Consider the following 24,743-nt stretch of genomic DNA (forward strand, 5'->3'; position numbering starts at 1 on the left):
GGAGCAGAGAAGCATGATGATATTTTTTTTAATGACTTTTAGAGTTTGGAGAAAATTGCTGTATTGTGTTTTCTTTCTCCACCAGGACAAGAACTGAGTGGAGGTATGCGTGAGAGTTTGAGGATCATGAAACTTGACGGAGGGTTGAAGCATAGGGCTTGGATCACTTTTAGTAAAAGTGCGAGACAAGGCACTAGCTCTGACTGCCTCCTGGTTATGTTTATGCTTCAAAAATGATGGCTTACCTTCAAAGGAGAGCTTTTTAAGTCGTGCATTGGAGCGAGCTTCCTGCACCTTATCAGTCAAGGATTTCCAGGCCTCTGTAGAGGAACAGTTAGTATTTTAGGGCCAGTGTGTAGCTTAGCTCTTGCAGACAAAAACAATTGATTAGAATAAGTATAATCCTTCTAGAAAAGCACTTTATATGTCAACTAGTTTTTATCAAAGCAGGCACTGCATTTAATTGACATTTGCCACAGTAAAGAAATCTGAGCCAGTTTTTATTGATAGTGTTTAGTGTTAAAATGTCACATGGCTGAGTTATTTCCTTTCACCTTCAATGCTCTCACAGCGAATGTGGAACCCATCTTCACTGCAGATTTCAAAGATGATGCCCTTTTTGGGTTTGCTGTCCAAACCATTATCCCTGCTGTTGCCATCCTGGTCAGGTGGTGAAGCCACAAGAAGAGAGCCTGCTCCTCCAGTTGCAGGTGGTTTGTCTTTTCCCACCACTTTGCCTGGTAAAACGTGCCCTTCAGATGTCTTCTTTTTACCAAGTACACTAAAAAAGATGTGACCCAAACATTAAAAATCTACTATCTGATTAGTTTGAAAACGGTTGACTAATATGGATATTCATACCTCCTGTTTGTCGCCTTTTCTGGGAGCTTTCCTGTGTCCATTGGCTCAGGGGAGCTCATCTCTTTGGAGCTGGTTGTGGAGAGGATGAGAAAGGTTTAATTTTTTTTTTTTTGAATGTTACTGAATGAAAGTACTTGAACAACTGTTAAGTGGTAAAACAGGTAAAACAGCTGTTCAGTAAAGTACAGCTATTTTAAAGAGTGCAACCACCACATACTGACAGTAAAGAACTTCAGTCGACATATTCAACATGCCTGAACATACATAAAAAAAAAACTATTTTGTGCAATAAATAAATAACAATTTTAAAAAACCCACATTTGTTTAGGAAAGCCATCTGATGAATGCAACACAATTTAACAATTCCTTCCACCAAAAAATTAATTCCAAACTTTTATACACAACACAGTCAATTATACCTTAGAAACTAGATAAAGTACATTTAAATTTAATCCCATTACCAAGGTACACTGAAAGTAACATGCAGTTCTCCCAATCGATTTTGCTCGTAGACTTTAAAAGAAGAGAAACAATTTTTTTGAAATCATCGCTGGGAACTTGTTTCAACATGAATGCGTGAATATTTGACATTTTATTCACTATTTTATTGTTGTAAATTTATGTTTGTTTGAAACAGGTCTCTCTTGCAAATGAGACACTGAGTCTCAATGGGACTACCTGTATGAATAAAGGTTAAATAAAAAATAAAAAATGTAACACTGATTTGTTAGCTGAGATAAGTTACAGTTCTGTGAGTGTCTCACCTTGGGTTTGAGGATGGGAGCTGTCCTGCAGGGTTACCGCAATGCTCCTCAGGTGAAGCCTTCAGCTTCTTCCCGCGGCTTATGTCTGGACTCTGCCTGCTCCTCTTCCCTTTCTGTTTGCCCTTTTCTGCTCCCAAAACTCCAGCTGCTGCTGGCACAATTGCAGTGGAGGTAGATGTCATATGTTCTGATGACCTGGGAACAGGAGTTGTTCTACTGCTCTGGGAGTGTATGGATGTCTGTGTTTGTGTGAACACTCCAACAACACGTCCCTTGGCTGGGCTTAGAGGGGTGGATGGACCAGGAGCTAAAGTAACGGTGCTGTTTGGACATACGTCCACAGTTTGGGCTCTGTTAATAGATTGAGATTGATGTTGTAAGTGAATATTATTGCCTTCTGTCTCTCCTTGCTGGTTGACAGCCATGCTGATAGTCTGTTGGGGGGGCAGGACGCAGATGCTGCTAGCTATTGATGTCTGAACAGGGGCGCTTAGCTGCGGCATCAGAGGAGCTCCTCCTGCTGACTGAAGGACCACAGGCTGATCTGACAGCCCTAGACCATGTGGACTTGCTTTAAAAAGGAGGTTGCTAATCTGCCCTGTGATCTCAGTTGAACTGAGAACAGGGGTGGAGAGTGATACTGATCCTGGTGCAATAAGTCCAGCAGCGCCACTAGGGGGAACAGACACAACATTTAACACTGACTGGCTGGGGTTCAGACCAGAGACTGTGCAAGGTAGGAGATGAGCAGAGGAATCGTGGCTCAGGATACCGGGCTGGGCAGGACCAGAAAGCCTCTGCTGAAGGAGAGTAGTGGGATCTAAGTACATAACCCCACCTGATTTTGGTCTCTTGATAATATTGGGCATCTTGCGTTGAGAAGTGGAGAGGGTGCTTAGCTCAACAAGGCCACCAGGCTGACCAGGGATGCTAGCAGTGATTTGAGGAGAAGCTAGGTTGATGACAGTCATATTTGGAGGGCCTACTTCAGACGGGGCCAGAGTGGGCTGGCTACGGGAGCGGGCTGACTTTTTGCTTTTTCTTGGCAGAAGACGAGAGATGGGCCTCTTCTTGCCATGAGCAGAGGCAAGTACAGTCGGGGAAGAAGTGAGAGAGGAGGGACTTGACACTATGGCAACACTGGGACCCAACTCGTGTGGTCGACCGGCCTCTGAAACCAGAATCTGGGACTGGTCATGGGACTGAGATGGCAAACCAATGAGAAGTCCTGAGGTGGTGCTGGGGATTCCTGTCTGGAAGCCTGTCTGTGTGGGTCCTGTGAAGGTGTGAATCTGAGACGGGTGAGTCATTGTACTCAGAACTTTCCCACCAGCAGGAAATATTGATTGGGCTGTAGACAAGCCAGTATTCAACCCCGTGGTAAGTGTCATGGAGCTCAGCACTGCAGGTGAACTAGAATCCATCACTCCCGCTGCACTAATCTTTTGGGTGACACCATTAGGGACAGTCTGAAGGACGTAGAGGGGCTGGAATTGTTGATTGACTACAATGAGCTTGTCAGGACCTGGTTTGATGACTGCTGGGCTGGAAACTTGAGCCTGGGAAGGTCCTGGGCCTGGCACTGGACTGCCGCTGCCTGCAACTGCAGCTGCTGGGAGGTATTTCTGACCCTGAAGAGGCAGGGAGGGAGAACTCGGCAAACCAGGAGTACCAGAACTCCTCGGAATATCCTGGTTAGCTGGAGGCTCAACTACCTGGCCAATAGCAGGGCTAGGAATAAACTGCTCAGGAGTCATATGACCTTCTGAGACCTGTGTGTCCCTGTTTGCCAAAGACGTACCATCGTGCTGATTCTCTGATGGTGACACGCCTGGCCCTGCTCTCTTCTTGTCCCCACTCTTTTCTCCACTGACGGTCTCTGTGTCTGAGTTCAAGCCTAGCATGGTGCGGTCTGAGGTATTTGAGATGAGACTCCCAGCAGTGTGGTTCTGACTGGTACTAACAGTCGGGCTGCGTGTGGTCAGGACAGAGAGGTCAGATGGCAGCTCCAGAGGAAGATATGGCTCCTCCACAGATATTGAGCTATTTACACTACTCTCTACAACCCCTCCACTTTCAGTACTGGGCAGCTGCTGGGAAAAGTCTTCAAACAGAATATCTTTACGTCTGTTGACATCCACTCCAACGTAGCCCTCATCCAGCAGCAGCTCAGAAGAGGATGGCTCAGACTGCTGACCCAGAGCTGGCAATGACATAGAGGGGGTGTTCAGGACAAACTCCATAATATCTGATGGCAAAATGTTCCCACAGTCATCACTATTGTTGTTGTCAGAGTCTGATTTAAGCAGGTCTGTGCTGAGGGACAGCTGGGCCTCGAGAGGATCTTGACCCTGACTCTGTGGCTGGGACTTGACCCCACCTCCGAGTGGAAGACAGTTTTCCTTCTGGTTCTTTCTGCCTTCTCGTGTGTTTCCACTAACTGCTCCACCACTGTTGTCAGCCTCTTTGTTTGACTCATGGGAATCAGGTTTCTCTGTGTGCCGTTCTCTGCCTCTCCTCTTAGGAGTGCTTTTATGTGTGGTGGAAGAGGAGGTGGCTGTAGTGGTTGTGGTGCTGGTGGTGCAGATGCTGGTATCGCTCTCCGAGCCATCATCAACGCCATCGAGCTGGCCGATACGCTGCTTGCCCAAGGTTCTGTTAGGCACAGCAAAGCACATGTCAGATTATCAGAGACAGTGAGAAATTTTAGATACAAGTTTTTATCAAAAATGTGTCTACTTACAAAGCACTCAGCATGTCCTCTTCAGCTTTTTCCTGAGCCCTTCGTTGCTGCTGCTCCTCGTCCTTTAGAAAACGCTGAAGCTGGGATCCCTTTCCCAGACACTGGTCTAATCCTTCTATAGATGGCAGGCCCTCACCGGGGTTAATTATTGTTCGAGTGAAGTTGTAGTAATAAGGGTCTTTACCCCTATGTTTCATTCCACTGTCTTCATCCTCTCCGCTGTCTCCGGATGAAGACGAGGTGCTCATATCATCCGCTCCATCGACCTGCCCCTCAGCTGACTTCTTGCGGCCACCGGTCCTCCTCTTAACCACAGCCCCAGCTCCGTCACCACTGCCATAAAAAGGAAGGTCCTCTTCACCATACGAGCGAACTCCGTAGAAGGGCGTGAGACCGAAGAACATGTTGGAGCGTGCACGTGCGCTGCGTCGAGGGTAACGCCGCTTGGCTGACCCTGATCCGTCACTGTCATCCTCATGATGTTTATCTTCCATACCTCTGTCATGATCATCTTCTGGACCATCACCTTCATCCTCAGTGCCTTGCGTAAGGAGACCGTGGTGGTCTCTGAGCTCACTGCATGAGTGCTCTTTGTGCAGTTCCTCTTCCTCCGTGTGAGTCTGGGTGTCAGATTCAGAGCTGTCACTACTGCTGGCAGAGGGTGAGGAGAAAAGGGGGGCACGGACAGAGCGATGACTCCCCTGGCCAGCAGGAGAGACTATGGAGGCAGTGGTCGTGGGGCAGGAGGATGAAGAAATACCACTGACAGTGTTGGTCCCGTTAGGGTCACTCTTATTATCAGTCTTTAGTGAAGCTGCCATGGGGAGCTTAACAGGTCGCTTTTTCTCTCTGGAGGACAATGGCAGCTGGTTAGTTTGTTTGCTGTGAGATTGGGAGGAGGTTTTTATAGTCTGGTGCAAGTTGTCCAGGCTGGAGCTGTTCTTCCTCTCTGGACAGGAGTAATTGTCTCTGCTCTTTGAGGATGATCTGTCCCCACCCTGGATATCGTGTTTCTCTCCCTGAGCCTTCCCATGGGTTTTGGTGCTGTTTCCTAGCATTGGAGCTTTGCTTTTGCTGCTGTTGTGTGAAGTGGGGTTGGTTGCATGTGTGTTAGAGCTGCCAGCAGCTTTAGTATTATTATTATTATTATTGAGAAGGGAAATCTTGTTGCTGTTGTTGCTGTTGTGAAGGGTCTTCTCTCTATCACGGTCTTTGGACACATCTCTGCTGCCTGCTGTCTTAACTTTGGGGTGTTTATCTTTGGCAGCTGAGGCTGCAGCTGAAGAGACCGGGTGCATGGAGCCTCGTTTAACAGTATCATCTTCTGCTGATGCCCTCGAAGACCACAGAGGCTTCACAGCTGCTGATGCTGTGGCTGGACCTGATGAGTACTCATTTGATTTCCGTGTACTCGACTTTTGAAATGGAGGATGTGGGGATCCAGATTTCCCAACAACAGAGTCCTTATGGAGTGAAGATGATATTACATTTCCAGTGCTGCTACTACTCTCCTTCCCTGAGCTGGGCTTGTCCTTGTTCTGGTTGGTGATAGAGGCCGGGGTGGACCAGTGACGAGATAACAAATTGACGCTTGCAGAACTATCCTGATCTTTGCTTCCATGTTTCCCTTGCTTGTCTGTCTGCTTGGTGGTGCCACTTCTCTGCTGGCTTGTGTGAACAGCAGTGCCCACAGGAGGAGATGACTGGCCTGAGCCTGCAGGTGCCAGTCTTGAGCTCTTACTCTCACCTAAAGCCTGTTTAGACTGACTAGTTGAGTTACTGTCCTTCCCTGAGCCAGAGTCTTTGCTTCTCTCTGTGCTTCTATAACTGGAATCTCGAGATGGAGGTCTGCCCTTGTCCGCGTCTCTGCTGGATGATCTGTCTTTACTGTGGCCTGAGTCTTTTCCTGTTTCCCTGCTATATGGCCTATACTTTTCAGAGTCTCGTAGTCCTGCATCTCTATTGAGTGACCTAGCTTTGTCCATATCCTTGTAGCTGGGATCTCGAGAGGATAATTTACTTTTGTCTGTTTCTCTAGTGCTTGATTCTCTGCTTGCCTGTTTTCCCTTCTCAGAGTCTCTGTTTGTTTGTCTCCCCTTTTCTGAATCTCTTAAATGGTCTCTACTGAGAGGTCTCCCTCTATCAAAGTCTTTCAGACCAGAGTCTTTACTCAGTGGTCTCCTCTTTTCTGGCTCTTTGGTTGAATGTTCACCCCTGTCAGAATCTTTCTGCCCAGGTTCTCTGGATGATCTACTCTTGTCAGAATCCTTAGAATCTTGTTCCCGACTTGGAAGTCTCCCCCTGTCTGCATCTCTCATTACTTGCTCTCGGGTGGGTTGCTGTTTGTTTCTGTCTGAGGAAAAGGGTCTACTTCTTTCATCCTCTTTCTGAACTGAACTCTTTGCTGAGTCTTTGCTGAGGTGTTTGGACTTTTCAGGGTCTCTGGCAGGGGAGGGGATGAGTGGAGGGGGTGAGGTGAGGGGTCGTGACAAGATCTGAGGTGGGGAGGTGACTCCTCTCTGTCTGTTAAGCTGCTGAGGAGGAGGGGGGAGAGAGGGGGAGCTGTGACGACGTGAATCAATATTCCGTGTGCCGGGATTTACCAGGGAGTCTCCCACTGTCACAATCTCATGGCTTTGGGGCTGTGAGGTACCTCCTAAAATAAAATAAAAGAACAGAGAAATTGGAACTAATCTGTAAAGAATTATGCCAAATAATTTGGTTATTATTCTATTACCAAATTATTTAAAATCAAAGTTTTAGGTAAAAGAAAAAGAGATTTGTACCTGGAGATGGCATGGGCCTAGGACCTTGTGACCGCTGACAAGGGGGATAGCTGGGATGTCGGTTCCTGGTATAAACCCTGAGCTTGGGGGTGTTGGCAGGGGAAAGGGTGTCGGAGCGCCTTGGTGATTCAAATGGATCGGGGAAGTCTAGAAGTGAAAAAATAGAGAAAAATATTTACACATTATAGTCCCAAATGTGGTTCTCATTTCAAAATATTAATTTCGTATGTTACCTGTTAAGGGGGGTGGGCTGTGTGCTATTGTGCGATTCTCCTCAGGGGCTATCATGTTCTTCAGGTCGGACTCTGCCACTGGAGGGTGACAAACTAGGATCTTGCAGGTATACACGCAGCGTTTTCGTGCATCTAAAGTACTCCAGTATACCCTCGAACACCTGAGAAAGAGAATCTATTTAGTTTCACAATTTCCTCAAGCAATTAGATGTACTTTAACTGCATAGAGAGAAATATCACTGGCTTGGAAACAGCCAGAAGACTTTCAAATAAATCAATTAAAAAAAACAAAAACAAAAAAAAAACGACTCACTGGTATCCCACAGGGAAGAGTTTGCGCTTGCAGTCTGAGAGTTCAGTTAGTATTCCCAAACAATCAATTGTCATCGAGCCTGAAATGATGATATTTAAATCAGCGTTCAGTGGAGCAGGAACTATGCAAGGTCAAGGAAATGCCAGCATTCAACCTACCTATCATCATGTGGACATTTTCAGGCTCCAGTCCTGCCAGCCACTTCCTCCTGAGACTAATGCCCTCCATGTCCACCAGAATCCTGCGGGTCACCTCAAACCCAGACACCACCTCAAGGAAAAAGCACATAAACAGAAAAGGTGAAGAGAAAATTAAGACTATCAAGTCACAGCCCTAACATGGCATGGTTCATCTATGCAAGATCCCCACATAACATTTACTGACTGTTGGGCTACCACCTAAATGTGTTGATGAGCTTTTGGGTATATAGGTAGTCGTGGGATTTCCTTACTTCTCCTTTGATGAGGTCCCTGTGCTTTGGACAGTAGACTTTTTTATCTTCCAGGAAGCTGCAGTGGCACTGGCGGGCACACATGAAGTGGTAGTTACCGGTGCAAGAGGTAAGGCAGCAGCTAACTGTGGCCCCTGGCTTTTGACACTTCTCACAGCGCTGAACAGAAAGTACAACATGTTGTAAGCATCCAATAAAGGTGAACTGAAAGAGTGGGAAATTATAAGGAACCAAGTGTTCTCCTTTACCAGCCGTTTTCCCCTGAGAACAGCCATATGAACATTTTTCAAAGACCCGTCGTCATCTTCAAAGACCTCGGCAGACCACAGAGCACAATTCACATGGGTCCACTCATTCTGACCGATGTACAACAGCCTGCCTCCCTCCTAAAACAAAAAGAATGTTGACAATGAGAAAGACCCAGCCTTACAGTGTGTGTGCTGAACTTTGTTGAGACCAATTATTCACTCACATTCGTGTTCTCATCTCCATACTTTAAGCACAGAACACACTGCCGGTTATCAGTGACACCTGGTGGAGGAGGGAGCTCTGGGCTGTCCTCGCGATCTGAAGAGAAAACATCAAGCAAAGCTTGACTTTATAAGAAAACCAGTAGGCAACAAGATGCTCAAAAAGTGTGTATGCAGGCAATTGTAACATATTTGTGGTTTGGCTTACCGGGTAGGAGTGGGGGTGGTGGAGGTAGAGAGGGAGGCACAGGACAGCAGGCTGGAGAATCTGGTTCACCAGGGGTCTTCGGCTGGGGAGCTGGGATGATCTTCTTCATGAAGTGAGGCTGCTCAGCACGGGAAAGCTCCTGTCTCTCCTGCCACTGGGCATAGTTGTGGTCTAGGGACGGAGGCAGCACAGCGTTGGGGAGGAGCCCACTGCTGTGGAACAACAACGGACAGGCACCATTAACTGACAACCTATCAGCAATGAAACTGATTACTTTTTTCACCCAAAGTTATTTTTGTGTTATTGTGAGAGACCTGATGCACTGTAAACAAGAGAGAACTTCAAAATAATCACGATTCATTATGTGGGTTTAAACTTGTGAAGCAGTGAAGCCCAAGGGCACGAAAAAGACTCCAGGAACAAAAATAAGGCTCAAGTCTGTGTAGTAGAGAGCGTTTCACATCAAAACAACAAAATTGAAATAAACCTCATTTATAGGCTGTATAATGCAACTCGAAGGATGCTTCAATGGGAATGGGTGGGGTTTTCCCCCAAGATAAGGCCAATGAGATGGATAAATAATGTTGGGATTTTAAATTAAGGAACGTAAAGCATCTAGTTCAATAAATCAACGCAAGTTATGGACAAACAGTGAGGAAAGGTTGTAATTCACATTCATGTGCTCTTTCTAATACTTCAGTACACTGGCAGATTTAGAATAGGCCACTGCATTTGTGTGAGGTCATTTATTCTGTAACATATTTCCTCTAAAAATGTGACAGGTGTTGCCTTTTTAAAAAAAGTACAAGTTATGTCTATTCCTATGATACAGATGATAAACTGGATCTGAACTTGTTTTTTTAAGATACTAAAAAAGGTCTGAGCAGTAAGTAGGCAATGACACCCGTTCTAAATAACCACATTCAAGGAGTTCTGCCAAGTCAAGCAAGCCCCGGGTAATTGGTGTGATGTAAAGTCTCACACTTAATAAGCCCGCAGAGGCTTCTAAAAACAAATCCACCCAGTGATGGCCACAGGATACAGAAGATCACTGGTTTCCTTGACTGGAGCACTGATAAATAACATAACAAACTAAACTGACAAGCAAACCACAATTAGACCACAAGTATTTATCAAAGAGTCTTCAAGTGAAATGTGACACTGTTACGGTTTCCCCTCAGACAATGCCCGAAGGCAAGGCAGAAGAAATGGTCTGAGAAAGCTGAGAGAAAAGCGAGCGAGTGACTGAGCGAGAGAGTTAGTGAATGGATGTGTCAGAAAAAAATTCCAGCATGCAGAGCAGTGAACCTTCCTGATTTATTTCAAAAGTGAAAAGCTCGCCAAGTTAGAAAAAATGTCAATCTACTCGCAGCGATTCCCTCTAAAAATGCCAAAGCTGTTCACTAAGTAAATAAGATTATTCAGGACAACAATGTTAATAATATTAACTCTTAATACACAGGCACGAACATGCTCACACGCGTCTGTCAACTAACTAACTTCTTTGATCTTGTATTCTTCTGTCATTAAAGACCGCAGTAGGTATTGTAAGAATCACACTGGTCTATTTTACTTGACATTACTTTCACCACTCATTGTACAGAGGTTTAATTAAATCAGATAAAATGCTGAATCTATTTTATTACAGCAGCTGTAATACTGGCCAGGACATTTAATCGCATTAAGGTATGTTGAATCATCAATATTCTCTACTCAATCACCAGTTTATCAAGATGTTTTAAAAAAATAAAGTCTTGATTGAAGTGTTTTAGGTGTGATTGGATGGATCGATGGATTTCCTTTACCACTCAACAAGACACAGTGACACATGACACCTTGATCTCAGCCCTTGGCTGATGTTTCCACTAAATATCTCGAAGGTTGTTTGTACAGCGATCCCACACATTTTATGCATTTTTGTTCACTGCTTTCTGGTTCCCTCCTATATACAGATGATGATACGGCGCCTCCCAAAGAAACCACATCTTGCTCCTCATTTCAATAATTATAGACGAGCAGCTCTTGAAAACTGCAGTTCTCCAAGGTTTTTGGACAGGCTCGCATTACACCAGTATTAAAGTGAAATTGTCTTCTCTGTAATTACAAACATAACTTGCGATACAAGTTTAGAAAAAAACGGCAAATAAAACATTTCACAATATATTAAAACTGAAAGCACCGCCTTCTGGGTGGTATCACATATCTACTGAATTTCAGATACTGCTCATATTACCCTGAGCTCATTTTATCTTCTTGTCCAAATCTTTTACTCATTATTTTAAATGCATAATGAATAAACAATTAAAATAATTATATCTTAACACTATAAAAGTAATCAAGAACCAGAACCAGTTCTCAGTGACCAAATTAGTTATTCAGAACAGACACTAAACGCTACACACTCATACGAGCTCTTGTATTTGCTTAGGTATGATGACAGACACTCACTTGGCAGAGACTTTTTGCCTTTCCCAGAATCTGGACTCTTTCACTTTGAACCATGGAAAGGTTCGGTCCATTTGCTGAAACAGAAAATGAATTCCATTAACGTTACACATCAGCCTAATCAAGCTCTTCTGCAGACCTGCATTTGGAAACGATGATGGCGGTTGGCCATACAGCTGTAACTCGATTAGGACAGTTAACCTGTAACTGGTGAAGGAAGAAGAAAATGCTTCTCGCAATTATTTATGTAGAGTGTACACGTAAATGTCACGTGTCACTGTTGTCATAGAACATCCTTTAAATTTGATGTGTTTCCAGTGGCGGCTGTGAGACTTGGGAGTTGATATGAGCTTCTTACTCGAATGAAGAAGGACTTGACCATGCTGTTGGCTTTCCTGCTCTCGGGCTGGCCTCCATCACTGCTGATGGCTGTCTGAATGATTCGCACGATGTCATCACTAAACTCCAGCTGGGAGAGAAATGATGAACACAAATCACACACAATTAAGCTAATGAACACTGGTGGAAAGGACATTATCTCAGCCATCTGTGTTAATTTCCCATTACACAGCACAGGTCTGGCCAGGGAGTCAAGATGTGGCTACACATCACAGATTAAAATCTAATATGAAACATGCTATAAAGGCTGATCTTTTACCTTTTTTCTTTTCTTTTTTTTTTTTTTTACAAACAGTTTTCAAAGAGCTTGTGAGCTTTCTCATATGTTTCAAGAAAAGATATCTGTGGTTGGTTTGAGCAGATCCTGGAGTACATGTTCTCTAAATACACAGACTGATTAATGGCTTTTCATTAAAATGCAGCAGACAACACATTTGTCATTCTAGTTTGTCAGCACAGCACAGATACTGGAAAGCAAACCACCCCCCCACCCCCCACTCCCACCCCCCTTACCAGTGAATTGTAACGGCCTTGATCCATCTTTTTCTCAACAGACTCCAGATCTGGAGGGGAGTCGCTGGGAGGGGTGGGGGTGACTTCTGTCAGGACCGGAGGATCTGGGCCCTCCGGGGAGCGACGGGATGGAAGACTCTCCTCTGTCTCTGGATTCAGCTCTGGAGGCTTCACCGCCTGCTCCAAAGCCAGAAAGTAAAGCTCTCACTGATGTGTTAAATAAGCTCAAGCTGTTCATGGTCAAAACCTGTCTGTATCCATCAATATTCAACACAGCACCATGCACTAAAAGAGTCAAATACACCACTATAAAAAAAATAAATAAAATAAAATTAATAAAATCTGTTTTTCCCCACACGTAGGCTTTACTTGGGCAAGGCACCAAGTTATATTATGCCTGCCCAGGTCTATTTGGCAGTGAATTTGTCATTTTTTACAATTTCTACCCATTTAAGGGAGTTTACTTGCTGCTAACCAGCGAGGCCCTTATTGTATTGTTTTACCTACTAGTTGGCAGTCTTCAATTTCACAGTAGCAACCTATTAACTATTTGTCACAAAGAACTTGGAAAATGAAAAATATCCAGAGGAAAATCCTTGAAAATGGCAGTGTTTGCACACATAAGCTACCAAAAATGCTCAGTGGAATATAGCAGAGACTCACAGCGATTTGCACAAGTGTATCTTACCTGTCTGTACCGTAGCAGGTGCGTGGATGTGCGTGAGTTGAGCAGCGCAGTGAGGACATTGCGAATGCAACCCTGAAGTTCCCTTTCCAATGCCGTCCTCCACTCGGGCGGGTGTCGTTCAGTACATTTGGTACACGTGTAGGCAACGCTCTCCGGCAGCTTTGACAGCAGTTCATACATTTCATCTGAGACACAGTGAAATGACAGGTCATTACTGTTCCCATTATTAGGTCTATTGTTTTTTTGCATGTCATCAGCGTAACAGCACTCAGAGGGCGGCCTGTCAGTCATCTGCTCAATCACTGGCGAACCAAATGAAGTGCAACAAGCTGCTACAAACGAACTAAAGGGATCCAATCATGAAGAACATACAGTAAATGTACTACTTGCCATGCAACTCGTCTCACCTGTGAGATTCTCACACTTGGCATGAACCCAATGGTTGCAGCGGCCACACTCCATCATCTTGCTGTCATAATCATCATCATCATAGCACTTATCACACAGTGGGCAAAAGTTCCCTTAGAGAGAAGATAAAAATTCAGCAACTTTTGCCTATTAAATAAAATACTGTTTACATTCAAATGTCTTTTTATTGGCTGTTACATTGCTGGAGTTAATGATGACTGATGACCATCATTTCAGGGTCCAAACACTAGGCACTCACCTTTAGCAAAAAGTTTGGCACAATCGTGACACATGGTGAAATCATGTGACCACTGGGCATCCCAGGACTTCCCAGGTTTTGTGGCTCCACAGCTCTTACAGCGCACACACTTGTTGCAAACCTGAAAAGAAATAACACATAATCAAGATTGTTACTACATGGCAGAAACTTGCAAGCATTTGTTTAAGGAGCAGAAACTGTGTGAAAGTGATACTGTAACAAGAGCAAAATGTTTTCCTAGACACTGGCTGTGAGAGGTCACATCCATGTAAGCAGCACAATCTTGAGAAGGAGGAAATGTGTGAACTCAGAGAGAAATGTGCGAGCATAATGCTATAGTTTGGTCATGTACTGGTGAAATTGCGTTATATAAAGGTGAGAAAGTTGTGAGGGTGTCTAAGAGAGGAGGAGGAGGAGGAGGAGGAGGAGAGTGCGTGCATACCCAGATTCTCTTCTTCTTGGTGGGTCTGGTAGGGTAGTTGGGACCCAGGCACTCTGGGTGATAGCTGTTGCGGCACTTGTCGCACTCTAGCAGCTGCTGCTACAAGGAAAGAGGTGGAAAAAGTGACAAGAGCTTATTTGCATATCAAGTGAGGCAACAGTAACATTTTCATCCCTAACAAACAATTCTGTTCCTGGCAAATCAGCAACAAAGACTTTGACCTATAATTGTAGTACTCACCTTTACCACTAAGTGTCATACTGAAATAAATGGATGGTAGATACAACATTGCAGTAGTTTTAAAAGATGCTTCTTCTTGGTTTCACTCCAGTGCTCTCCCTCTAGTTTATTGTAGGGCACATTCAAAGTAGGTGTCATGGATGGGTAAACATCATTATCAAAGGCATTATGATGCAGCTTTAATGTGAGCTATATAGAGCTCTGGAAGGACTTGTAGACAGCTGCTTAAGCGGTGAGTGCAGTCAAGTTTTTCTTGTTGCTTTGAGTAAACACAATTATCCCATATAAAGTCTTTCCAATATACAATTAATGTGCTGCAGTACCTTTTCCCAACTGCAAAAAACAGTGGGCTAAGGGAAAAAAAAAAAACCTTCACTAACAAGGACCCCAAATGCAAATGACAAATGTTTATTAATAATGATCAATAAGCTAGGCCAGGGGTTGCAGTTTGGGGGAAGGCCTCATTGAAGACTAGCAGCAGCTCCTGGTTCCTGGCAGATCTCCCTGATACCTTTGAGAGAGGCTGACAACCGGAGACAAAGGGGGGCAAGGGTGAGGCACAGAAACGACAACAAATGGGTGTGTGGCGCAAGCAAGCATTTACAGACCTAAGTATTTGGGGTGTGATCCAGCTCCTGAAATTCAAAATTATCTGAAAATTTTTAAATTTGTCAAGGATTAAACAGTGCTTAATATTAAAGTTGCAATAAGCTGAAGTTTTATGATCATCCAGCACTTGACGTGATATTTCCTCAGTAGTCTGATATGCCAGTAGCTTCGCCGGGAGCTGAGATTTTAAGTTAAGCCACACGCTGTTGTAGAATCACAATGCCAAAGACCTACTGCTTTGAGGCACTTCCTTGATCAGAGACTTTATGCTTGTGGACAGAGATTTATTCAAAGATCTAGCTGCAAAGACTCTTCTTCCTTAACATTACCTTTCTGCTTCTGCCATAAATGAGCAGTCTCCAACAAGTTCATATATCTTGTTAACATATGCGGCTACTTGACTGTTTCTTACACCTAATGTGTTCATTCATATTTCTAAACTGACAACCATACAAGGCTCACACCATGCACATTTTACACACAGCTTCAGTTAAATGATAAAAACATGGCAGGAATCCAAGAAGCTGATTAAGTGCTGTCTGCTGGCTAGACTAGCAAGCTTCTTTCTAGGGAAGATTCTCCAATCTTCACACGCTGTCAGTCTAAACCAAGCCTCCATGAGCAGCTTTAAAATGTACAGAACTGTATCAAATGGCTTACTTTAGTTTTCTGGTGCTGGCGCCCACAGGCCTGGCAGTATCGGCATCGTCGACAACACCAGTTCTCAAACTGCTCCTGGAGAGGGCGCTCTGATTCCCCCAGGCAAAAGAGATGGAACGGTTCACAGCATACCTGGCAGAAGACAAACTACACGCAGAGAAAGACACAGCAGAGACAGAGGAAGACAAGTGGAGAAGGACGACTGTTAGAATATAAGCTCAACTTCTGCTTTGACAAAAGGCAGCTTAAAAGAAAAAAATAAATCAAAAATGTCAAAATTTTTACCTCCACATTTCCACTGCTTGCACACAAGAAGCAGATCACCCTGGGTGTGATAGGCACAGAGGTGAGAAGGCTGAGGCCACCAGCCTCCCACACCTTCTCCACATCATGGTTCCTCTTGAAATCCACTCTGATACGATGCACTCCGTCGCAGGGTGCTCTTGAATTCACCTGGCCCCTAGTCGAGGGAGTGCTCTGCGAGTTTAAAGTACTGCTGCTGGGGGGTTTAGTGGTCAGTGGCTTCTTGTGTTCACCAGATGAAGAAGAGGGATATCAGAAATCATATGTAATGTTTGCAGCAAAGGTTTTGATGAAGACTGTATATGAGTAAAAATAAACCGTGAGTCTTCCTTACCTTGTCTTTTGGTCTGTGTTTAGGAGAAAGGGGAACAGAGCGAGAAGTTGGCTTCTTCAACTGTTTTGACTCAACTATTAAAAAAAAAAATAGACAACATTCAGGTAAGAACAAAGTAAAAAAATCTAGTTTATTATGATATTAATAGAGGACAAAGTGTGGCCATTTACTTACCTGCATCTGAAAGTGCTGTAGCTGAGCTGTGCTGTTGCGATGAATGCTGCTGCTGCAGCGGCTGTGTTTTTTTCTTGGGTTCGTTTGGCAAAATCTTGGGTGAAGCATCTTTTTTTGAAGATGCCTGACTAGCAAGCGTCCGTTGCTGCTGTTGCGATGGTGGGTGAGACTGCGTAGACTGAGACGGGGAATTCTGTGCTGAAGATGATGAGGAGGAGGAAGAGGATGAGGATGAAGAGGATGATGACGTGGAAGAAGACGATGTGGAGGTGGAAGCTGGTACAGGCTGCTGTGGTTTGTGTCCCTTTTTACTGGCGACACCGCTCGTGACCGTGAGCTGCTTGGGGTCTGACATCGGAGCAGGAGACTGAGCCTGGGCTGTCGCTGCGCTGGGGGCCTGAGGGGGTTCAGTCAGAGCCGGGGAGGACGAGAGAGCTGGAGATGATTGCTTCGATAATGGCGGCTGCCTTGACTTCTCCTCTCCCAGCTTTAGAGGAGGAGGAGGAGGAGGACTCTTTTTACGGGGAGGCTCCTCCTTTGCTGGAGCAGGAAGAGGTTTGGGGCCAGATTCTGCGTTTGGTCCTTTTACCGGATTTAGACACTCCTTCTTCTCCGGCAGCCTCTTCTTCTTGTCCTTTTTGCCTTTACCTTGCTTTTGAAGAATCTTTGAAGGCATCCACTGTAGGTTCTGACACTTTCTCATCCTGAAAGTGAGATATACAAAATGTAAATTTTATTGTTTAAAAGTTTTGATGAAAAAAAATGTAACGTAATTCCGACTTGCGTCTGCATTGTTCTTCCATCAACTGTTCGCACTGGATTTTTAGCTAATGAGTCTTGTTAGTTACCAAAATGGATATTTCAGGACTGATTTTGCATCTATAAGCTTAATGTCAGAACTATGAAAACAGAGCAAAAAAATTCCACGTGTGCAATGGCAAATACTACCCATTTCATTAGCATAATGAAGAGTTAAATTTCTGGGAGTGTGCACGTCAAGCTACTGACTATAAGTCAAGAATAAGACTCACTTGCAGCATTGCTTTTTAATGTTTCGCCCTCCAAACTTCGGCTTGTCGAGACAGTTGGTACATTCCCCGCAGTCTTCTGGAACCTGGCAGCCTGAGCATTGGCCACAGCGCCGCGACCGACGGCCCTTTTTAGGAGGAGCTTCTTGAACGGCCTTTTGTCGGGTCTCCCGTGGCTTTATGGGAGGGGACTGAGGCTCTGCCTCTTCTGAGCCTGCAACTGAAGACTTGTCTGTAAAAAAAGATTCAACAAAGGTGGATTTTATTATTACTGACACACAAAAGAAGAGTATTCAATGTACTAAAGTTTAACACAGAGAAATGCTTTCAGGTTTTCAGTCATAAAATAGCACTAATTAAGAAGACAAAGGATAACAAATTAGCAATACTTGTGAACAAATGTTTTTCAAACAAATGAATGAATCTTAAATTCAGGCTTATTTTGCAAACAACCCAAAATCTGCCAGATGGATAGATTTTGATAAGTTTTCTATATTACATAAATGCCAGATGTACAGGATCTTACTCAGAAATAACTTGGGGAAAATAACTCAGATTATATTCCTGACTATCACTATTAGGTCCTCTCAGCTCACTAAAATTTGCATGAAACAACATGCCATGAAACCAGTCAAAATAACAGGGACAGGGCAGCCAAACGCTTCTCACTCCATCACCACTTCACTGTGTACTTGTGCGCCCATCAATGATTGAATTTCTCTACTCCTGTGATTAGCCTGTCATCGTCTTATGCTCCAAACATTTTCAGGACTTGCAGAGATGTTGTGTCATGAATGAAAAACGTTTAGCTCAGACTGCTCTTCAATACTAAATGTCCAGACACATCGCAGTCCCAACTACAACCCCACTCAAAATAGTCAAGTATTGCACAAAGTGGCCTGATGATCCTGTAAAGTGTGTTTAGCTTTCCTTGCTTTATTTACTTCTTGTAATATTTTTGTACTGCTTTTATTAAAACTGTTAGCGTGGCCAACTAACCTGCTAAGCTATAACGTCTGACAGTACTGTGAAATGTTTTTACAATTCAAAACAAGTGAGCATGAACATTATCCACAGCAAAGAGTGTGGATTATTACTCTTTATATTTATGTCGAAATTAGACAGTTCAGTAAACCTCAAGTACACATGTATGCCTCACCATCATTCCCCATGGAAGATAGGATCTTCTCTCTCTCCTCCCAGGGCAAGGCACTAAGTGTGGGCATGTCATCAGGGAACACCGCCCGGTTACGGCCAAGAGCCACAGCTGCACGACGGCATACATGCTTGATGCGTGGTCCACGGACTGACGCCTCCGACGAGTCACTCTCTTGACCCTGCAGGTCATCATAAAGAGTATAACAAAGACTTATAAAGACCATCATAATAATAAATACACAGACAATCCTACACAAGCACAAATGCACAAAAAGATGGCATCTTCAGCTTATGTCATTAGGATGCTAGTTACATTAGATGTGTAATTTTCCTAGAACCAATCTCTGACCAGTGTGCAATGAAGATGAAGACACTGATAACGGGGTATCAGGAGTACAAAGTGTGTTCTTAAAAATCTAATTTATATATTAACAGCAAAAAATAAAAACAGATGAAAATTCTGTATAAAATATTTTCAAAAGCACAGCTACTGCTGCTTTGTGCATAATGCATTAGGCGAAGAGAATTCCCCTTAAGTAACACCCTCTGTGGGACTTTCCTCCTATCAAGTTTCAGTCTGAGTACAAACACAGGTTTCTATTTATAGCAAACATTCATAGCATTGTGTCAAAGTCATTTGCTTGTGGCTATAAGATTTAAATGAGAAAACCAGACAGTCTTTTTGTTGAGACTCTATGAAAGACACATGAACATGAAACTGACCTGGACCTTTGCCTGATCTGTAGGTTTTAGCTTGTTCTTCTTTATCTCAAAGAGCTGGGCTTTGGCCTTCTTCAGTAGCCCAACTACCCGCTTGTCAGTCACAGGATGTTTCTCTGAATTTGACAAAATTTTTCCAATAGAAGAGACAGGAAGCTGTTGTCTGCCGGGATGCCCTGGGAGGCTTGCTGTATTTTGGCTAGGAGTACATCGTTTCTCTTTCTCCTTTTCCCCTTCCTCCATCTCTACTCCTTTCTCAGAGGGTCGGCCTTTCTTAGGCGGACGTCCTTTCATAAAGGACACAGGAACAGCGGAAGGGGGCACGTCTGAGGAAGCAGTGTCAGAAACCGTGTCAACTGATGCTGATGCTGATTTTTTTCTCCCTGGAGCCTTTTTTGGAGCAAGACCATCAGAGTCCCTCCCATCTACAGTAAACAGGCTGGAAGGTGCATTAGGGGAGCCATCTGGTGTAGAAACCCTACTTCTTTTCTCCAAATCCTTCCTCCCTTCTCTCTTATTCTCCTTCTCTTTCTCACGATTTTTCTCAGAATCTCTTTCTTTTTCCTTCTGAGCAGGTTCCTGGGGAGTAGACAAGCTTTTTTCTTTACCTCCCTTCCCAGCTCCTCGCCCTGTGTCTTGGCCACTGGGAGGAAAAAGAGGGAAAAGTGGGGAAGAACCGGATGATGCCGCAGACATGGGAGGTGGGTTTCCAGTGGCCCCTCTTCGGTTATCAGGTGTTCCTTGTGAGGCCAAAGTCCGTGATACCGTGGAGAAAGTGTTAAAAGGAGGAGGAGTTAAGGCACTAGTGGGTAGAGTGCTTGCAGACACCCCTGGTAAAGCGTTGGGGTTACTACTGGAGACAGAGCCTGACAGAACAGTCATCTCTGAAGCCCCTTTCCCCATGGACATCTGGCCTCCTATTTGGCTGCTGCGTCTGGTCATTGAGTGGGATGGAGACCGTGGATGGCCACGTAGTGTTCCCGAGACCGGTCGCCTCCTCCGCCGTGGGGTTCTGCTGGAGCTGGAGGATGTCTGGTGTGGGGAGAGAGATCCAGGGCTGCTACCAGAAGATGATTGCAGGGTAACTGATTCAAAAATCCGAGAGTGGGCCTCACTGGGTGTAAAGCGTGGAGCTCGAAGCAACGGGCTACGCTTTTGAAGTGGTGCATCAAAGCGGGATGATGGGGGATGCTGGTGGTGAGTGTGGGGATGAAGAGGAGCAAATAGACGAGTTCCACTTCCTGCTCCAGTGCCAGGTGCTGGAAATGCAACTGGAGCAGCTCCCCCTGCCCCACCAACACCCAGCCCGACGTCTTCAGGTGTGAGAGGTGGAGGACGGAAGTTGTCAAAAACCGGCTTGCGTATAAGGCCCTCCTTGGCATATTTAGCAGAGGAAAAGTACTGCTGTTTCGGGTGGGACAGGGATGTCCATCGGAAGGTGGGCTCTCTCAGAATTGAACGACTTCTTTTGTCTGACAAACTAGGCAGCGCTGACGGTCCAGGCAGAAATGGTGGGATGGGGTGAGGCATCCAAGATGATTGGGGGTGGTGTTCACTGATAGCAGCTGTACCAGTGGAAGATGACTGTGGAGGCTGTGGAGGGGTGAGGAGAGGGGGAGGTGAAGAAGATGAGGAAGCGGTGGATGAAGCTTGCTGGGAATTTACAAGTGCAGAGGAGGACATCAGCACTCCTGTTGGTGGGCTGATGATTGGCTTTTTGATCCCAGTGGGGAGAGGCTCTCTCCCCCTCTGTTTCTGACTCCCCTGGCTGACCCCCTGCCCTCTCCGGCCTCGCCGACTCCTCTCTGCCAACACATGCTCTGCCTCTGGTTCAGAAGGAAGAGAGGCAGGCCGTGAGGTGTGTAGCAGGTTAGCCTCCCTCTCTCCCTGTGAGGACGGAGAATGATCCTCTGGCTCTGACAAAGCCTGTGTAGCCTCCGAAACCTGTGAGTTGCATGATGAGTCATCCAAGCTTGGGCTGCTGGACCTGGAAGACTCTGCAGAAGAGAGTTGTGAGGAATGCTGTGACATAGCACTTGAGCCGCAAGATGGCGCATTACTGCTAAATCTCCCGTTGGCTGCGTTGTTGTTGCCACTATTCAGAAGACTGGCAGCTGTTGACGAAACAGTGGGGACAGGGACAGGAGATGGAGGAGGTGGGAGAGAGTCAGTTGGAGCAGTGGCACCAGTGCTAGTAACAGTAGATGTAGAGGAGACAAGTACTGGAGATGGGGATGAGGAGGTGGTAGAGGCAGGCTGGGCAGAAGTGGAGATGGATGAGGGGGTTGTTTCTAAGCGGGGCATCTTGGTATGGGGTGGTGGGGTTCCAAAACTTCCCTCATCTTCAATGAAGCGCTTGGGTGTTTTTATGATGCGAAGGGAAACAGTGCTGACCACAGGCATGATGAACTGCCTGATGTTCTTCAGCGGGGTCTTCCTTATGCCAACATCAATGGCTCCTCCTCCATTACCCCCAATGGCTACAGCTTCTTTCTCCAGTCTCTTCTGTGCTCCTTTCTTAGCTCGCTGCAGCAGTTGTTTGGCGATGGTTGCATCAGGGCGTTTGCAGGGGGGGACGATTCTGACTGGCTTTCTATGTCGAGGGCTTTTTCTGAGGCCCACCGCTCTGCCTGGCTTGGAGGGAGATGGGGAGGCAGGTGGATTGGAAGAGTCCTGGTCCTCAGTGCCATCCACACTCCTTAGCATGGCCTGCTGAGGTGTGTGTGGTTCAGCGCCCCCACCTCTGACCCTGAAGGTTTTATGTTTACCTTCCCCACATTCAATGGAGGTAGACAGCTGTGCAGCAGCAGCAGCAGCAGCTGCAGCTGCTGCTTCAGCTTTGAGCCGCTCAGCTGAGGGTGGTCGCCCACGTCTGCGTCGAGGTACACCGGGCAAAGTCTTGAGGCGTGACTTCAGAGGGGTGAGTTTAGTCTCTGTCAGCCTCTTCAGATTGGTAACTTTGGATTCACCCCGCCCACCTTTGGGAAACTTTGCCTCAGTATCATGTGGCTGAGTAGAGCCCACTGGCACCTTCTTGGCACCCTTTCTGTCCTTGTCCTCATCTGTGTCCAACTCAAACCCAGCCTGCCTGCTGTCCTCCCCTGCTGCATGGCTTCCCGTAGTCCAAGTTTTCTTGCTACTTGAAGAAGGAGGTCGGCCTCTTCTCTTTTCCCCGGTGCCAGGTGGCCTCCCAGGTAGCCTTTTCACCCTCTCTGCTGGTCTTTCAGGTCCCTCAGGTTTCTCGTGTGTTGGGGAGGGAAAGGATGATGGGGAAGGTAGACTTGCAGCAATTTTCTGGGCGGACAGGGCCCGTGGCGGGCGCCCTCTTGGCTTCTTCTCCTGTATGGGTGGGCCTGCTTATAAAACCGGAAAAAAAAAAATTCATTAAAAGGTTGGCACATTTAGCAACACCTACAGAAAACTTGTACAGGTAGTGTCATCTCAAGGTGACTTTAAAGTCCCTAATATCCGAGGTGGATTACAATTTTACCTGAAGAAGTTGTTGAAGGACTATGTATTTGCTTCTGTTCAACAACCGGGCCAAATCCTTCAAATGCTTCTTCCTACAGCACAAGAAGGGAAACATGAATAGACTGTGACCATACCATTTTGTAATGCTAAAATACAGGAAAGCAGCGTGGTCTGGTTAACAGACCATATTTAGAGCATTAATCATAGTACATAACAGTGAGATGGCCTAGATGTGCAACATTTGAGTCATTGTTGAAGGCATACTCTAGCTTACTCTGGTGCTCTCAAATTTCTCTGGTTTGGGGAATTACATGCCTAACCTCGGAGACGACTCAGACCACAACAGACATCTAAATCTTACTGGATGACTAACACATAGCACTGAACTCCTGCTTCTTAAGTTACAGCTCTTACACAGACAGACAGTGCAAAAACGCACAAAAGATAATGAGGCCTGAAGTTTAGAGCAAATATACATTAGCAGCATCCTGCTTCAAGAGAAGCAAAAATGTAAAGTGTAAAGCAGTCTGAGATTTGGATGTACTTAGATACAATAGGAGCTGCGCCCTTGGCTAAATTCAAACATTCTCTCATGGTCACATGTTAAAACATCAATTCATGCCATTTTAGCACACAACTTTGATAAATTATCCCATTAAATATTAGCTAAATGGTTAATAACTGCTGAGAAGTAATGTCACTGCTCATGCTCATGTTTTTTGGGACCTAATTTCAATATTTTGGGAAATTACGTATGCTCCACTCTGGCATAGGAAATATAATATGTACACACTGCACATCCATCTTTCATCTCATGCCTCACTATACCCTTGAGAAGTGTAAAAGAAGAAAAATCCCTTGATGATGATTAGCATCTTCATGATCCTCTGTGTGTTACTACTTCTTACAATCAATGCGTTTAAGAGTGGAGGTGAGTGTGTCATTTTATCATGTTTATTTATAGCCGCGTGTAGGGGATGCAGTAGAGGTCTCGTTGGCCCAGTTTGTAGAGCAGCTGCTATCTAAGTGTAAGCACAAAATTACTTGCAAAACTGCTTTGCACCATTTAAGAGTTACATGCACCACAATGTGAATAACTGAACGCACTGAATGTGGCTGACATGCACACAAGCTGTAGAAACTAATTGGAAAATATAAAATGCATTAACGTGTGCTCAAATGCTGTTTTTCATCTGTTCCCCATATAAACAAACAACAATAACAGACAGCCAATGCCGCTGTTTTTCTTGGCCTGCAGTGCTAATCTAAGCATCCCACTCTGCTCATGGCGCATGCAAGCTTTTTTTTTTTAATATGCTTCGCTCTTTTTTACTTTCACCCTCTTCAACCAGTAATTGTAGCATCCTCCTCTCTGAGCAAGCTGCTGCTCTTGGTTGGTGTTTGTTGCAGAGCCGAGGGGGGCGGAGTACCGACGGACAGCACTGACTCGCTGTGATAATGTGAGTAGCAGTCAATGACATCACAGCGTGCTTTGCCAGAGGCAAGTGCGTAGAGAGAGACTGCGCAGATGCATGTACCTGTACACACGTACATGCTTGTGCACATGTACCTCCTAATTCTGTCAGCCACACATACGCACGTTTAGAGGGAGGGGGTGGGGGGAAAAAAAGCACACCCCCATCTGCATGAGCTGCACATCAAGATGTAAACAAGCAGAACACAAGAGTGAGGATGCGGGGGAGGGGAGCACGGGCAAGGCAAGCCAGCAAGCCAGAGCGAGGAAAGGAGGAGGGCTGTGGGAGGAGGGAGAGGAGGAGAGAAAAGAGACAAGGAAGTAGCATCTTGACCACATGCACCATCAACAACGGAGGGAGCGCAGTGCTCTCTTGGGAGCACTGAGGATGAAAGGGGTTGGGGTTTTGAACATGCTCATGCAGAAGCTTGCCAAATCCCAATCTAAACATGCCTCCCACACATGACAAGAATCTCCTTTCCTCCCCCCTTATTCTTGCTCTCTGCCATGCTTCCAAACACATATTCAGTCAGTCACTCACTCATTGCTAGCTCGCTCGCTTCCCGCCCACTGGCTGCCAAGCACTGAG

The 24,743-nt window shown here is 45.4% G+C and overlaps 1 protein-coding gene across 1 annotated transcript in view; it reads right to left on the reverse strand.

The window, feature by feature from the left end:
• Positions 1–24,743, reverse strand: part of kmt2a (lysine (K)-specific methyltransferase 2A) — a 37,212-nt gene that overhangs the window by 6,120 nt on the left and 6,349 nt on the right. Inside the window, exons 2-29 of the mRNA XM_030743574.1 lie at positions 22,700–22,772; positions 19,213–22,562; positions 18,491–18,668; positions 17,335–17,563; positions 16,304–17,007; positions 16,130–16,203; positions 15,778–16,014; positions 15,493–15,639; positions 13,984–14,082; positions 13,542–13,662; positions 13,282–13,395; positions 12,875–13,059; positions 12,187–12,363; positions 11,633–11,743; positions 11,278–11,351; positions 8,830–9,041; positions 8,624–8,718; positions 8,400–8,537; positions 8,152–8,310; positions 7,859–7,970; positions 7,701–7,779; positions 7,388–7,548; positions 7,155–7,301; positions 4,369–7,024; positions 1,626–4,280; positions 862–930; positions 555–781; positions 246–320 (exon numbers count right to left, since the gene is read on the reverse strand). Coding sequence (XP_030599434.1) covers positions 246–320; positions 555–781; positions 862–930; positions 1,626–4,280; positions 4,369–7,024; positions 7,155–7,301; positions 7,388–7,548; positions 7,701–7,779; positions 7,859–7,970; positions 8,152–8,310; positions 8,400–8,537; positions 8,624–8,718; positions 8,830–9,041; positions 11,278–11,351; positions 11,633–11,743; positions 12,187–12,363; positions 12,875–13,059; positions 13,282–13,395; positions 13,542–13,662; positions 13,984–14,082; positions 15,493–15,639; positions 15,778–16,014; positions 16,130–16,203; positions 16,304–17,007; positions 17,335–17,563; positions 18,491–18,668; positions 19,213–22,562; positions 22,700–22,772 — 12,658 coding nt within the window. The remainder of the gene's footprint in view (positions 1–245; positions 321–554; positions 782–861; positions 931–1,625; positions 4,281–4,368; positions 7,025–7,154; positions 7,302–7,387; positions 7,549–7,700; positions 7,780–7,858; positions 7,971–8,151; positions 8,311–8,399; positions 8,538–8,623; positions 8,719–8,829; positions 9,042–11,277; positions 11,352–11,632; positions 11,744–12,186; positions 12,364–12,874; positions 13,060–13,281; positions 13,396–13,541; positions 13,663–13,983; positions 14,083–15,492; positions 15,640–15,777; positions 16,015–16,129; positions 16,204–16,303; positions 17,008–17,334; positions 17,564–18,490; positions 18,669–19,212; positions 22,563–22,699; positions 22,773–24,743) is intronic.

This window comes from Archocentrus centrarchus, chromosome 13, assembly GCF_007364275.1.
Source record: "Archocentrus centrarchus isolate MPI-CPG fArcCen1 chromosome 13, fArcCen1, whole genome shotgun sequence".
Lineage (NCBI taxonomy): Eukaryota > Metazoa > Chordata > Actinopteri > Cichliformes > Cichlidae > Archocentrus > Archocentrus centrarchus.